Source organism: Salvelinus alpinus, chromosome 30 (genome assembly GCF_045679555.1).
Source record: "Salvelinus alpinus chromosome 30, SLU_Salpinus.1, whole genome shotgun sequence".
NCBI classification, from domain to species: Eukaryota; Metazoa; Chordata; class Actinopteri; order Salmoniformes; family Salmonidae; genus Salvelinus; species Salvelinus alpinus.
The window spans coordinates 28,009,072-28,024,019 of NC_092115.1; the positions used below are offsets into that span (position 1 = coordinate 28,009,072).

Consider the following 14,948-nt stretch of genomic DNA (forward strand, 5'->3'; position numbering starts at 1 on the left):
ACTGATTGCTGTACTTTGTTGGAATACTAACTGCCTCTGTATCATAACTGCATTGACTGTTTTACTGAAAATAACAGTAGTCATGAACCACATGCATGTTTTGGCAAAAACGTCCACATGCTTGTAGCTTTGTGCACTGACAGTATCACATGCATAACTTGTTGCATATCTTGTTTGATTATAATGATCTTTGGGTAGTTGTTGGGGGTGATACATCCAGTGCACTAATAATTTCACAAGCTATCAAAAAAATGTTGGGGTTTACTACCATCAAGGTCAGAGTGATATGTCAAAGGTTGGAATTCCCCTTTAAAGCCCTACCAACCCCAGGTTGAGAGATATTAAAGTAAAGTTCAGGCTTGAATTACACTGAAGAAAAATATAAAGTTTCGGTCCCGTGTTTCATGAGCTGAAATAAAAAATCCCAGAAATGTTACATACGCACAAAAAGCTTATTTCTCTCAAATATTGTTCACAAATCTGTTTACATCCCTGTTAGTGAGCATTTATCTTTTGCCAAGAGAATCCATCCACCTGACAGGTGTGGCATATCAAGAAGCTGATTATACAGCATGATCATTATACAGGTGCACCTTGAGCTGGGGACAATGAAAGGCCACTCTAAATGTGCAGTTTTGTCACAACACAATGCCAAATGTCTCAAGTTGAGGGAGCATGCAATGGCCTGCTGACTGCAGGAATGTCCACCAGAGCATCAAATGATAATTTCGCTACCAGAAGCTGCCTCCAACGTCGTTTTAGAGAATTTGGCACTAAGTCCAACCCGGCCTCACAACCACAGACCATGTGTTACCACGCCAGCCCAGAACCTCCAAACCCAGACAATGCTGGGCCAATTGTGTGCCGAATCCAGCCTGGATTCGAACCAGGGACTTTAGTGACGCCTCTTGCACTGAGATGCAGTGCCTTAGACCGCTGCGCCACTCGGGAGCCCAATCTTTGAAATTGTTGCATGCTGCGTTTATATTTTGGTTCAATATGCATGACTTGAGACTGATATTTGTTTACTGTGTATTATTGTTTTCATAGTTTTTTCTTCTAGATGCACAGTCGAGTGCTTGCAGAGGATGAGATATTTGGACAGGAGTTAATGTTGACCTGATGAGGATGGCCTGCAAAACGGCAAACCAGTTTGGGCGCTCACTGCCCTGTCAAGAACTTGGAGAGGGACCAGAGTTACTTGGCGAGCCACACCACACGGATCATATATGGGGAGTTTTCGTCAAAGCAACCTAGATCCCTTCTATCCTCAACACTATAGCCCTACAGTAACCACAATGGATGCTCGCCCTGGGCAAAACTGGATGACTCTCAGTACTGTATCTGATTTATTTCGTTTATCCTTGAATAGGCTTGCTCATATTTCCTTAATCTGGTGCTTACCTGTTTACACAAATGTAAGCACCACAATCGAAATGCAAAGATGAATGAAAGTAAAACAAATATAAAAATCAAGCAGAGTACTGGCAAGATTCCTCCAACTTTAATTGTGCACTGGAGTGTTCGACCCGTAAACGTGCCTTTCCATGCAGTGATGTGCATTCAACACGGTCCTCAAATGAATGCATTCATTCAGGTTAGACATGTAACAAGGCTTAGGACTCCTAGACTTAGCAGGCTAGTTACTGGATAGGAACTGAATCTCCCTACTGGAATATATGCCCCAAGTGTTCACTATTACGTACTTGTGTTTTGTACCAGTACAAATTGAAACTGATAAAACAGACAGATGTTCCACTGCATGTCAAGGCTTATGTAAATACTTCCAATTTAAGTCTGTCAAAGTGTTGCTCAGACAGCGACGTTCCTTGTCCAAGCCAATCTTAGTTGAGCGGGTGGCTGTTCTTTCTCTCACCTCTGCTCATCCAGTGTCCGTTGACAGCCTCTCACACCCCATGCTCACCCTTGCTGTTTCCTTTCTTCGTTTCATGTTCATCAGCTCACTCTCTGTTTCACGGTCGTCCATCGTTTCGGCCCCACTCCCATCCCCAGAAGCCTGGAATACAGAAGACATCACCACCATCTCTCTATCTAAACATGATATTGACACCAGTGACCTAGAAGTAGAATTTCCCTAACTAGAGAGAACTCTTAATTCACATAATTTAGGCGAAGAAAGGCGAGAGTAGTGTCAGCTATGTACATTCAAATGGATGTGCGTGAGAACCAGTATTCATTATTTTGAACACTAGGGGGAGCCATCCATATGCAAAGTCAAGCCATGGATAAAAGTCCTGCCAGCCAAACACTCAACACGTTAGTCAATAATTTGTGCTGGTGAGGCCTCTCGAATGTCAGGAGCTCAAGGCTATGGATACATATCAATAGAACTGAATGTGTGGTGTGTAGACACTCACATAGGGATCATCTTCCTCACACTGCTCCTCTGCTGCCCTGGGGTCTGATTTGATCACCAGCTGCTGGATAGAGCCCTGTACAGAAGGAGAGAAAGAGAGATATGTGATAAGGCGTTATTGTGCTGATATAGCTAACTTAGAGAGAGATTCTGATCTGGGATCAGTGGGATGTAAAATACTGGCCCCACAGTCAGTCAGTATGGAACACAGCAACCTACGACATTTACTACTGTAAAATCATAAGACTGCATAGAGAGACAAAGACCGACAGAACACAAGACCAAAGATGGAGAGTGTGAAATTAATCAAGGCTGCATCAGAACAAAACTCGTAGCTTTATTGTCCTGGCTGGTTTTGATGGGCCAGAGCTATCTCTTCACATAGAGTTTAACCCAGTAGTATTGCCCAGCATGACAGACCACAGTGTTCTTTTGGCTCTGTGATTAACTGTGGGACCCCCTTATTCTACCGCCTTCTTTCTCACCTAATTTCTCTCTCCCCCTCCCTCTCTGGCTCTGACTGACTGTAGTTTACCCCTCTTGGCCCTCTCAGGCCCCTCGCCAGTCCAGCACCAAATTGCCTCACAACAACAAAAGGTAAAGCTGCCCACTTTGCTGCTGTGGCCATGGAAACCACTTTCCCAAACACACACCACTACCGTCAGAACTCTCAAGGCACAGAAGCATACTAATAAAAAACGTTGCCGGGTGGTTCATTTAGGGACATGGAGAAAGTCCCATTCACTTCATCATCAAGTTTTTATTAGTCATATCATGTACAGGGTACAAATGGTATACACCGTCCAAAAAGAAATGCTCACTTGCAGGTTCCTTTTCAACAATGGAACAATAAGAAATAATAAAAGAAGAATACGAACATAAAGTAAATAGCTCAGTGTTTGACCTAATAGAAGCGGGCTTTAGGGGAAGTTTTGCTCTTGCTCTGACACCCAACAAAACTATTAATAAGAATATTTTCATTGGTTATATTGAACCAGCTGAATAGTTCTCTCTTCATAGATAATCAATATGAAATATCTCAATGGTCTCACTCTCCATAACTACACTAGATGACAGTCAATGTTTGGTAGCTGGGAGATATTGTTTTGACTAGACCAGACACTACTATCACCCCCTTAATTCCTCTGTTACTGAACCTCACCGTTTCTCTTCTCAGAGAAGCAAAAACTGGAACAGACATCACAGGCCACATGAATGTGAGGACTTGAGCTGAGCAGAGCTGACCACGGGTCTGTTTATTAAACAAAGTTGATCTCTCCCTTCCTCTCTGAGAAACTGCCAGGACCTCCCATCAGGACACAGACTATCGATGGCTGCCAAATTTCAGGATGTTTGGACTGGAGTTATATGAGCTGATTCTGAGAAACTGTGATCAAGTGACTATAATCCATGAACGAACACATTCATACATGAATCACTATATATGATATAGCTAAACGTTCTTGTTGAAATCCGATATTGTATGCTAGACAAGTGGTGCACAGCGAACGGGAAGATGTCCCAGCTGTGGAGCTTTTAGTACAGCGGTTAAGACTAATTTAACACAGATGACCATTGAGTCTTTTATCATGTTAATTGAGTAATGTTCATGCTAACACAGACTGGGCAAACAGAGTAGGACTCACAATCCACACAGTGCAAGTCATTTGTGCAAAGAATTAAACACAGAGAGAGAGACAGAGAGCAAGAGAGCCCAACCCACCCAAACCCAGCACACAAACTCAGTGACATGGTACTGTAAAATGATCAGAAGCAACCACCGACTTACCACAAACTTCTCCAGGCCGGTCCCTCCAGCGTTGCCCACAAAGATGCCTGAGCTGGGCTCAAAGCTGAGCTGGCGGCTGCTCCTGTGGAAGGTCTCTGCTTGGAAGTCATCACAGTCCATATAGAGGCACACTTCCTGGTCCTGCACCGACAGAGTGAATATCGTCCACTTTTTGGTCATATCAGGCACCTTGAAAGACACCACCTGCTGGCTGTGTGAGGACCCCTGGCCCCCCTCGGTGTAGTACAGCTGAATCCTCTGAGTCTGATCCTCCACGGCTGTCAGTGCCAGCCCCAGCTGCACCACCCTCTGTTGGGCATCAGTGATGGCGAACAGCACTCCTCCCTGGTTGCTGCTGGGCCTGATGGTGACGATGATGGCAAAGTCCCTGAAGAAAGGGTCGGGCATGAAGGTCTTGGTGAGGCGTCCGATGTTGGCGCCGGGACCGAAGTTGTAGGCCGGCCGGAAGCCCTCATAGCCGGTGATATAGGAGATAGAGGGAGGGAGCGGCACTCCGATCAACTCAGTCAGGTCTAGGTGGCCTGTAGAGCCAAGCTCTGTAAGCAGGAGGAAACGCAACAGAATCATGAAATCAAAACAATGAATAGAATCACGTGCGTGAGCCTAAAGCTGTATAGAAAACTCTGTGGCAGTTAGCCTAGCAGTTAAGAGCATTGGGGCTGGTTCGCGTTGTGCCAGTAACCAAAAGGTCGCTGGTTCAAGTCCCCGAGCTGACTGAAAAATCTGTTGATGGGCCGTTGAGCAAGGCACTTAACACTAATTTCTCCTGTAAGTCACTCTGGATAAGAGCGTCTGCTAAATGACTAACATGTAAATATAATAGATGGCTCAGTATTACTATAGATATCAGTACCATTTCCATTATCAGCATAACTCAAAATCACAATAACATCCAATGCTCTCATCAAGATATGTCACCATACTGTACGTCATCAAGTTACGTCATTTCACCACTGCAGTCAGAACCTCAGTCACTGGAACCTTTATGGAACTCCTCCTCCAGTGTCAATTAGCAGATAATATCATACATGTATGTGCTGTCACCTGACCTTGATCGGTCCCTGGGCATCATCACAATCACTATTGCATGGTTGTATGCATTGAACACAAAGATAGGCTTTTCCAGACACAGATTAAGCCTAGTCCTGGACTAAAAAGTACTTTCAATGGAAATTCTAAATTGAACATGCTTTTTACACCTCGATCATGTGTAGTACAGACTATAGAATGTTGTAGTATACTGTAGAATGCCATAGTAAATACTACAGTATTAGCCACAAAAAAACACTAGTAAATACTACAGTAATGTCTGCAAAAACACTACAGTCCACAAAAACACCTTTTTTAACTATAGTAAATACTACAGTATTTAATTTGCATTCCCCTCCCCATATCACAATTTGTGCCACCCATAAGTGAGAAACCTACATGCCAAGTATAGACCATATATTGTGTTCCCTACCTACTTACAGGTTATGGAAAATGTGCTCTTTTAGTATTTCTCCTGTAGGTTTCCTAAAGGAGAAAGCCTCCACTTCTATGTCAAAGATAATACAATACTACAGAAAATACTACATTCTGCAAAAACACTACAGTAAATACTACAGTATAGTATAGTCCACAAAAACACTACAGTAAATACTACAGAATACTTAAATCCACAAAAATACTACTTTAATTACAATAGTAATTACTATACCCTGCCCATTCCCCTCCCTCATAAAACAATTTGAGCCACCCATCAGTGAGAAACCTATATGCCAAGTATAGACCATATTATAATAATATATATTATATTGTGTTCCCTACAGGTTATAGAAAAGAGCAGAAGCGCTGCACCATCTGTTCAGATCCCAGTCCTACCTACGTACCTACCTACCTACATACAGGTTATGGCAAATGTGCTCTTTCAGTATTTCTCCAGGAGGTGTCCTGAAGGAGAAAGCCTCCACTTCTATGTGATAATAAAACAAAAACTACAGTAAATACTACAGTATTGTACAGTCTGAAGAAATACTACAGTATACTTCAAACTATATACTGTAGTTTTCTTTTACAGCAGTATTTTAACTATAGTTAACTGTAAACACTACAGTATACTACAGTAAATACTACAGAATAAACTGTAGTGTTTTTGCAGACTTTAGTCCGCAAAAACACTAAATTCCGCAAAAACCCTACAGTGAATACTATAGTATTTTACCAAAGTATACTATTTTTTAATGTGGGTAGTACAGGTCTAGGCTTAACCTGTATCCCGGAAACCATACCAAAGAGCGCAAGCACAGTATAGGAATAATATCTCATTCTACAATAACCCATGTGGCCAGGGTCTCCCAAATCCATCTATCCTCATCACTGAGCCTAACGACCCCTTAACGAGTCAAACGTTCACCTATGGCTCATTGCACAATTCCCCCCCCCCCCCCCTGTTCAGACCATAATGCTCCCCAACATAACCTACAGACACTTGCCGTAAAGACTTTAATTGGGGTTGAGGGGCCTATCATCGTGGTGTAGAGAGAGGGCTTAGCGGAGAAAGATACCGGTAGATCACATTCTCTCCATTCTCCCCCACATGCTGTTCATCTCCCTTGGCGAACACTATCACCCCAACATTCCACCGTGGTAACCTCTTGGCCATTGGTTTCGCCTCAGTCTTGTCAAGTATTAACCCTCCTCTACACATCCGTGGGCCTCTCTGCCCACAGACTAGACATGGTCTCTGATTGGGTCTGTAATTCAGCAAATTAGCAAAGTGGAAAAAGACATGCCAATTAGGGAGGAGGGTGGTAGTGTTTGAACATCCTCCACTCGGAACTAATGCCTCCCACAACATGCAGCCTCACACAAACACTGACTGAGTCACACAACCCACACTGCCACAACCAAGCCAATCTATTAGTGGGATCAGAGAAAGATCTATCAGAAGTTCACGTAAAACAGTTTGGTAGGAATATATCCAAACATACATCTGATGTCCTCAATGAGGACCATGCCTGTTTTAGCATATCAACACAGTAATGCTAATAACGTACAGGTGAATGGTGTGAACTGTCTAAAGTTCTGTAAGTAGGTTGTCATACTGAGTGGATGTCTGGGAGAGTGAGTTACTGTTTATGGCCGGCTATAATCCAAGCTGGATCGACAGATCGACATCCTCCTTGGACAGGCACATTGTGGAGAGAAGCTGTCAGAGTGTAACATCTACAGTATAGCTCAGACAGAGGAATAGACAGGAGAGCCCTCATGAAACTCATGGTTTACTACAAAAGTTAACAGCACATTTTATTCTGAGAGAGTTTACAGAATGTGGACACAACTTTGTTCTCTTTGTCCAGTGATTTTCTTGGAGTCTATGTACTGAATTATTCTAATCAGGCAAGACTAACCGGTGCACCATCCATTTCAATTCTGAAAAAGTTGTATTGCTCCTCTCATCTCCAGCCTCTTGATATCAGTCCTCCCTCCCATATCTCAGCCATCCGTCCGTCCGTCCCCCACTCTCTCTCACCCCACAATTCAGCCCAGCCAGGCTCTGAAACAATTCTCACACTCCTCAGACCCTAATTTCCTCAGGTTCCAGGAAGGCTCCTGGCCCTAATCCTATTATTTTAATATCATGTGATTGGGATTTAAATTTGGAAACCAAGGAGCTAGCAGGAAACCTGCTCCCCTCAACAATGCACAGCCTCAATTAGACAAGTTAAAAACGCTTAGCCACGCTCAGTAATCTTGAGCAGGCTGTGAGGGAACACACTTCCTAATCCCTGTCATGATCCCACTACAAGCATCAGCTTGAGACTACTTTAACAAAAATAATGAACCACCACGAGTCTACAGCTCCACAGCTGCCACATTGTCAGGGTCTTTAGATTCTTTCAGGGGAAGTTTTTAGAGCATTATGCTAAGTCGATGACTGAGAACTCACAGAGCATTGGTTCTATTTCATTGAACGTGCAAGCCAAGTGTAGAACCAGTAGCAGAAGTGTTTGTTATTTAAACACAACATAAAGACTACTTTTTTGGACAGAATCCCAAACGGAAATGAAACTGAAAAAACGACTTCACCCAGCACACTCCAGGTGTTCCTCGACTCCTGCACAGCACAGAATAACTCACCACCACTTTTCCACATTTTCAGAGGTCTTTTCTTAGCCTTGGGCTTGATCTCTGTTGTTCCAGCACCTGCAGGCTCCTGTGTGCTCTGTAGAGGTGTACTCTGAACAGGTGCAGTAGTGTACACCTCTGTCTGGGTTCCCACCTGGCCCACCTCTGTCCCTTCCATTGTCCAAAATACCTTGGTGGTGGTGAGGACCTCGGTGGTGGGAGGCTGTGTGATCATCTCCTGTGCCTTCCCCCAGAGCACACTCCACCATTGGCCATGAACAGGAGCCATGAGCAGCAGCAGCAGCAGACTGCACAGACGCAGGACAGCCATCCTGTCCTGATGCTCCAACTACCGACTAAAAACTTAAGATGTTCTCCAGTATGTTCACAGCTCATGCTCCACTCTCTTCCCTGCGTCTATCTGCTCTCTCTCTTCCCTGCTTCTATCTGCTCTTTCTCTCTCTTCCCTGCTTCTATCTGCTCTCTCACCTGCTTCTAACTGCGCGCTCTCTCTCTCTCTGTTCTGCTCTGCTCTGTGATTAGCGGTGACCCCTGTTCCAGACCCCCTCAGCACCATGCAGACTTAGGTATTTCACAGGCAGCACAGCAAGAGCAGCAGCTCTACACCACGTCTGGCTCACTTCACTCTGGCTCCCATCACAGTGGGTGGGTGTGTTAAGAGGATGTAAGTGCCAGCCGTAAGCCACAGCCCCCTTCAGTAATGCCATCCCCCTCTGTATACCATTATCATCAACAGCTTAAATGTAGGAGCTGGCCATCAACAGTCGTTGCTTACTAAACAAACAGTTGTCAGTAAAAAAAAACAAATAGGGGCACCGTGACATTAGCTCTGGTATTTTTTATACTGTAGTATGTTCTCCATTTTCTTTAAAAAAAGTAAGCCAACATGTTTTCAGCACCTTTATTTCCATGACTTATCAAAATTATTCTTTATTATGGCTCGCTTATGTGTTTCTGCAGCAGACATAAAGTGAGCAATATGTTTGGAGCATCAAATGGCAATATAATCGCAGTATCGAATCACAATACATATAGAATCGTGAGAATCGCAATATATATCATACCGGGACCTAAGTATTGTGATAATATCGTAATATCGTATCGTGAGGTCCCTGGCAATTCCTAGCCCTGAAGGACATGGTGAGCACTGCACACATGTTCCATTCCCCCGGGACAAGAGTTAGGACTACAAGACCTCAGAAGAATGCTGTAAAAAGGGCACCACAAAGGAACACAATTAAATGTAACATTAACGGTTTGTACATTTGACATATTACCTACCCTTAGTCAGTTGCATTCATGTCCATGAAAAAGCTGAATAGAACTATAGGTGTAACAATACACATAGGAAGTTGGGGTGCTGAGGGTGCTGCAGCACCCCTTTAAAAATGGCATACATTGAATCGCGTGGCCTTACCGCCACTTTCTTTTGCAAAATTACTAAGAATTAACAAACTTGTTTTCTAAAATTGTCAATTGCAAACATCATATTAAGGTGTGGGATGTTCATTGTATGACAAGAAAAAATGTGCAGATCCATTTCACTCCAGCAAATAGCATAATCTGTCTGTCCACAATTCACCTGTGGGAAAATGGCGGTTCTCAATACCACACAACACAAAGAGCTGGCTCCTCAATGCCATCGGAAGAATCCCGGAACGTATTCCAGTCTGTGCTAGCAAAACAGACCACTTTTTTATTGACCGAGTCACTGGTGCTTCCTGCTTTAGTTTTTGCTTGTAAGCAGGAATCAGGAGGATAGAATTATGGTCAGATTTGCCAAATGGAGGGCGAGGGAGAGCTTTGTACGTGTTTCTGTGTATGGAGTAAAGGAGGTCTAGAGTTTTTTCCCTCTGGTTGCACATTTAACATGCTGATAGAAATTTGGTAAAATGGATTTAAGTTTCCCTGCATTAAAGTCCCCAGCCACTAGGAGCGCCGCCTCTGGATGAGCATTTTCCTGTTTGCTTATGGCGGAATACAGCTCATTGAGTGCGGTCTTAGTTCCAGCATAGGTCTGTGGTGGTATGTAGATAGATACTAAAAATACAGATGAAAACTCGCTAGGTAGATAGTGTGGTCTACAGCTTATCATGAGATACTCTACCTCAGGCGAGCAAAACCTTAAGACTTCCTTAGATATCGTACACCAGCGGTTGTTTACAAATATACATAGTCCGACCCCCCCTTGTCTTACCAGATGCCGCTGTTCTATCCTGGCGATAGAGCATATAACCAGCCACCTGTATGTTGATAATGTTGTCGTTCAGCCACGACTCCGTGAAGCATAAGTTATTACAGTTTTTAATGTCCGGTTGGTACTTTAATCTTCCTTGTAGGTTGTCGATTTTATTTTCCAATGATTGCACTTTATCTAGTAGAACAGAAGGCAGTGGAGGTTTATTAGATCGCCTACAAATTCTCAGAAGCCAGCCTGACCGCCCTCTTTTTCTCCAGCTTCTCTTCACGCAAATGACGGGGATTTGGGCCTGTTCCAGGGAAAGCAGTATGTCCTTCACGTCGGGTTCGTCAGACTCGTTAAAGGAAATAAAAGCTTCCGCCAGTTCGTGGTGAGTTATCACTGTTCTGATGTCTGGAAGTTATTTTCGGTCATAAGAGACGGTAGCAGCAACATTATGTACAAAATACGTAAAAAAATAAGTTACAACAACGCAAAAAAACGAACATCAGAACAGTTGGTTAGGAGCACGTAAAACATCAGACATATTCTCCGGCACCATGATACACATAGCCCCACATTCCTTGTGGGGCTACAGCGCATTGAATTCATCAAATGGGCAAAATATGGCAATATAAGTTGGAAACTACTTTTTGCTACTGGTACTGAGATATGGCCAGTCCCATATGGACAACTACACAATGTATTTTTTTTTTTTCATTTCCAGAAAAATTTAGGACAGGCTATTGAATTTATCTCCCAGGGAGGCCATAATGAAATATTGTGAAGATTTTGATTATAGACTTCATTTCTTGCACATACCATCTTCTTTATTTTACATAGCATGGAACACTGAAATGCTTAATAAAAATGTAGGGTGGGGGGGCTTTCTAAAATAATTAAGAACTCCTCTTCTCTCAACAGAAGAAGCCACCTCACTGGGAGCTCAAATCTCCCTCAATGAACTCAAAAGGGCATTGGATAGCATGAATAAAGGGACAATATTCCTCCTGAGGTCTATTTAAAATGTTGGAATCAATTAGGTCCACTAGTGCTCGAAATTATTAACACAGCCGTTCACAAAGGTTCATGTGGGAGAGATGTGAATACAGTACTAATGTAACTTTCATTTAAAAAAGGTAAGGATGACAACCAGTGTTCTCACTGATAAACACAGATATGAAACTGTTTTCCTAAATGTTGTTGTCCCGTCTCGAGACTTACCCAAATTGGTCCACACAGACCAAAGCGGGTTTGTTAAAAAAATGTATCCTCGGATAAACTCCGTTGACTATTACATATCTTAGATGCTTCATCAGAAACAACAGCTCCTTGGGCTGTATTATTTCTCGATGCAAAAAAATATTTTGGTCTGTCTTGGAACATATGGGAATTGGCTCCATTACTATGATTAAAATACTCTATGTCAATCCCTCAGCCATAGTTATAACAGACAATATCTGCTCCGTTTAGAATCACTAGAAGCAGCAGACAGGGCAATCAAATTTCGCCTTTGCTATTTTTATTATCCATGGAACCCCTGGCACAGGCAATTTTTCAATCGAAGGAATAACACCAATTTACCTAGAATCTACTAATTAATTCATCTCATTATACACAGACGATGTTCTACTTTATCTAGACAAAGTATCTCAATCGCTCCAAAACACAGTGAAGATCAAAGATAAATTCAACTTCTTGCAACTATAGGGGGTGCTGTTCCGCATTAGCATTTTTTGGTCTCCAAATTAAACTGCCTCGTGCTCAATTCTTGATCGTACAATATGCATATTATTGTTATTATTGGATAGAAAACACTTTCTAGTTTCTATAGCCGTTGGAATTTTGTCTCTGAGTGGTACAGAACTACTTCTACAGCACTTTTCCTGACAGGGAGTCAGATTTCAGAAATTTTGACCCCTGATCTGGGGTCGGTTTTAAGGTGCCTGTAAATGCTATGGAGAAACCGACACTGCCTACGTCTTCCTCTGGGTGTCAGTACGTCATCACGCTTTGAATGGAGTCGATTGCACAATCAGAGCCACTATAAAACAACAAAACGTGGAAGTACCGTCCTTTCCCTTCGCGCGTCTTACGCAAGATGGACATCGGACTTGCCTCCTTCCAAATGGTTGTTTAGCCAGTAAAATTTCTCCAGTCATGTTTTTACTCGTTATAGTTGTTAACATCATAATGTAGTTAATTTGAACCGTTTTATAGCAATTTATATCCGTTTAGTGCGATTTTGAGGAATTTCTTTGTCGTGCACTTTGAAGCTTTGGTCACGTTTCGGGGTCTCGGTCGATGTTAGTGGACATTTCGAAGGACAGAGGACATCTATCGACCAAAAGAAGATTAGACCCAAGAAAGGATACATTGCCCAAGAATCTGATGGAAAATCACCTCATAGTAAGAAATATTTAATATGATAAATCGTTGTTCTGTCGAAATATTTTAAACGCATAATCCGCCATTTTGTTTGTTATCGCTTCACTTGGCGAACCCTGTATTGCACAGTAAGGATAATTTTAGAAATGTAAATCAGCGGTTGCATTAAGAACTAATTTGTCTTTCGATTCCTGTCAACCCTGTATTTTTTAGTCAAGTATATGATTAGCTTTCGATTAAACTAGATCACTCTGAAAGATGACGTCCGACATTTTGAGGCTTGATTTGCTAGTATTTTCATTGTATAACCACGGTTTTGTATGGCTAAATATGCACATTTTCGAACAAACTCTATATGTATGTTGTAAAATGATGTTACAGGAGTGTCATCGGAAGAATTCTGAGAAGGTTAGTGAAAAAATTAATATATTTTGGCGATGATTACGTTATAGCTCTCTTTGGCTTGAATCGATGCTCTGGTAACGTTTGCACATGTGGTATGCTAACTTATCGATTTATTGTGTTTTCGCTGTAAAACGCTTAGAAAATCTGAAATATTGTCTGAAATCACAAGATCTGGGTCTTTCCATTGCTATGCTTTGTCTATTCTTATGAAATGTTTTATGATGAGTAAATTGGTCATACACGTTGCTCTCTATAGTAATTCTAGTCGAGTTGTGATGGTCGGTGCAATTGTAAACTGTGATTTCTACCTGAAATATGCACTTTTTTCTAACAAAACCTATCCTATACCATAAATATGTTATCAGACTGTCATCTGATGAGGTTTTTTATTGGTTATTGGCTATCAATATCTTAGTTTAGCCGAATTGGTGATAGCTACTGGTGGAGAGAAAAAATGGTGGACAAAGAAATTGTGTATTTTGCTAACGTGTTTAGCTAATAGATTTACATATTGTGTCTTCCCTGTAAAACATTTTAAAAATCTGAAATGGTGGCTTTATTCACAAGATCTGTATCTTTCATCTGGTGTCTTGGACTTGTGATTTAATGATATTTAGATGCTACTATCTACTTGTGAAGCTATGCTAGCTATGCTAATCAGTGTGTGGGGGGGGGTGGGGGGTGATCCCGGACCCGGGGTAGAGGCTCGTGAAAGGTTAATCTCAAGTTATAAAACGTACAGTATCTAACCAAATCAAGCCTTCTGCATCTCAAGGCCCCGATGGAGTAATTTTTGCAAATGTATAAAAAACAACAGATACCTTATTTACATAAGTATTCAAACCCTTTGCTATGAGACTCAAAATTGAGCTCAGGTACATCCTGTTTCCATTTATCATTCTTGAGATTTTTCTACAACTTGATTGAAGTACTGTGGTAAATTCAATTGATTGGATGTGATTTGGAAAGGCACACACCTGTCTACATAAGGTCCCACAGTTGACAGTGCATGTCAGAGCAAAGACCAAGCCATGATGTCGAAGGAATTGTCCGTAGAGCTCAGAGACATGATTGTGTCAAGGCACAGATCTGGGGAAGGGTACCAAAACATTTCTGCAGCATTGTAGGTCCCCAAGAACACAGTGGCCTCCATCATTCTTAAATGGAAGACATTTGGAACCAACAAGACTCTTCCTAGTGCTGGCCGCCCGGCCAAACTGGGCAATCGGGGGAAAAGGGCCTTGGTCAGGGAGGTGACCAAGAACCCAATGGTCACTCTGACAGAGCTCCAGAGTTCCTCTGTGGAGATGGGAAAACCTTCCAGATGGACAACCATCTCTGCAGCCCTCCACCAATCAAGCCTTTATGGTAGAGTGGCTAGACAGAAGCCACTCCTCAGTAAAAGACAGCCCGCTTGGAGTTTGCCAAAAGGCACTTAAGGACTCTCAGACCATGACAAACAAGATTCTTGGCTTGAATGCCAAGCGTCACTTCTGGAGGAAACCTCGCACCATCCCCATGGTGAAGCAGGGTGGTGGCAGCATCAAGCTGTGGGGATGTTTTTCAGTGGTAGGGACTGGGAGACTAGTCAGGATCGAGGGAAAGATGAATGGAGCAAAGTACAGAGAGATTCTTGATGAAAACCTGCTCCAGAGCTC

General features: G+C 42.6%; 1 protein-coding gene and 1 non-coding gene across 5 annotated transcripts in view; one reads left to right on the forward strand and one right to left on the reverse strand.

Moving 5' to 3' along the window:
• The window catches only part of LOC139559703 (collagen alpha-1(XV) chain-like), a 58,338-nt gene that overhangs the window by 25,172 nt on the left and 18,218 nt on the right, over positions 1–14,948 (reverse strand). For 3 of the 4 annotated variants that reach the window (XM_071375925.1, XM_071375924.1, XM_071375923.1), the window contains exons 1-4: positions 8,310–8,943; positions 4,167–4,723; positions 2,379–2,453; positions 1,925–2,017 (exon numbers count right to left, since the gene is read on the reverse strand). In XM_071375925.1, the coding sequence (XP_071232026.1) occupies positions 1,925–2,017; positions 2,379–2,453; positions 4,167–4,723; positions 8,310–8,628 (1,044 nt within the window). In that variant the 5' untranslated portion in view covers positions 8,629–8,943. Of the gene's footprint in view, positions 1–1,924; positions 2,018–2,378; positions 2,454–4,166; positions 4,724–8,309; positions 8,944–14,948 lie in introns of those variants that run through there. The other variant, XM_071375927.1, reaches the window with a different exon arrangement.
• On the forward strand, positions 5,668–5,720 carry LOC139560697 (U7 small nuclear RNA). Its single transcript, XR_011672035.1, has one exon. It is a non-coding gene; the product is annotated as a U7 small nuclear RNA (small nuclear RNA).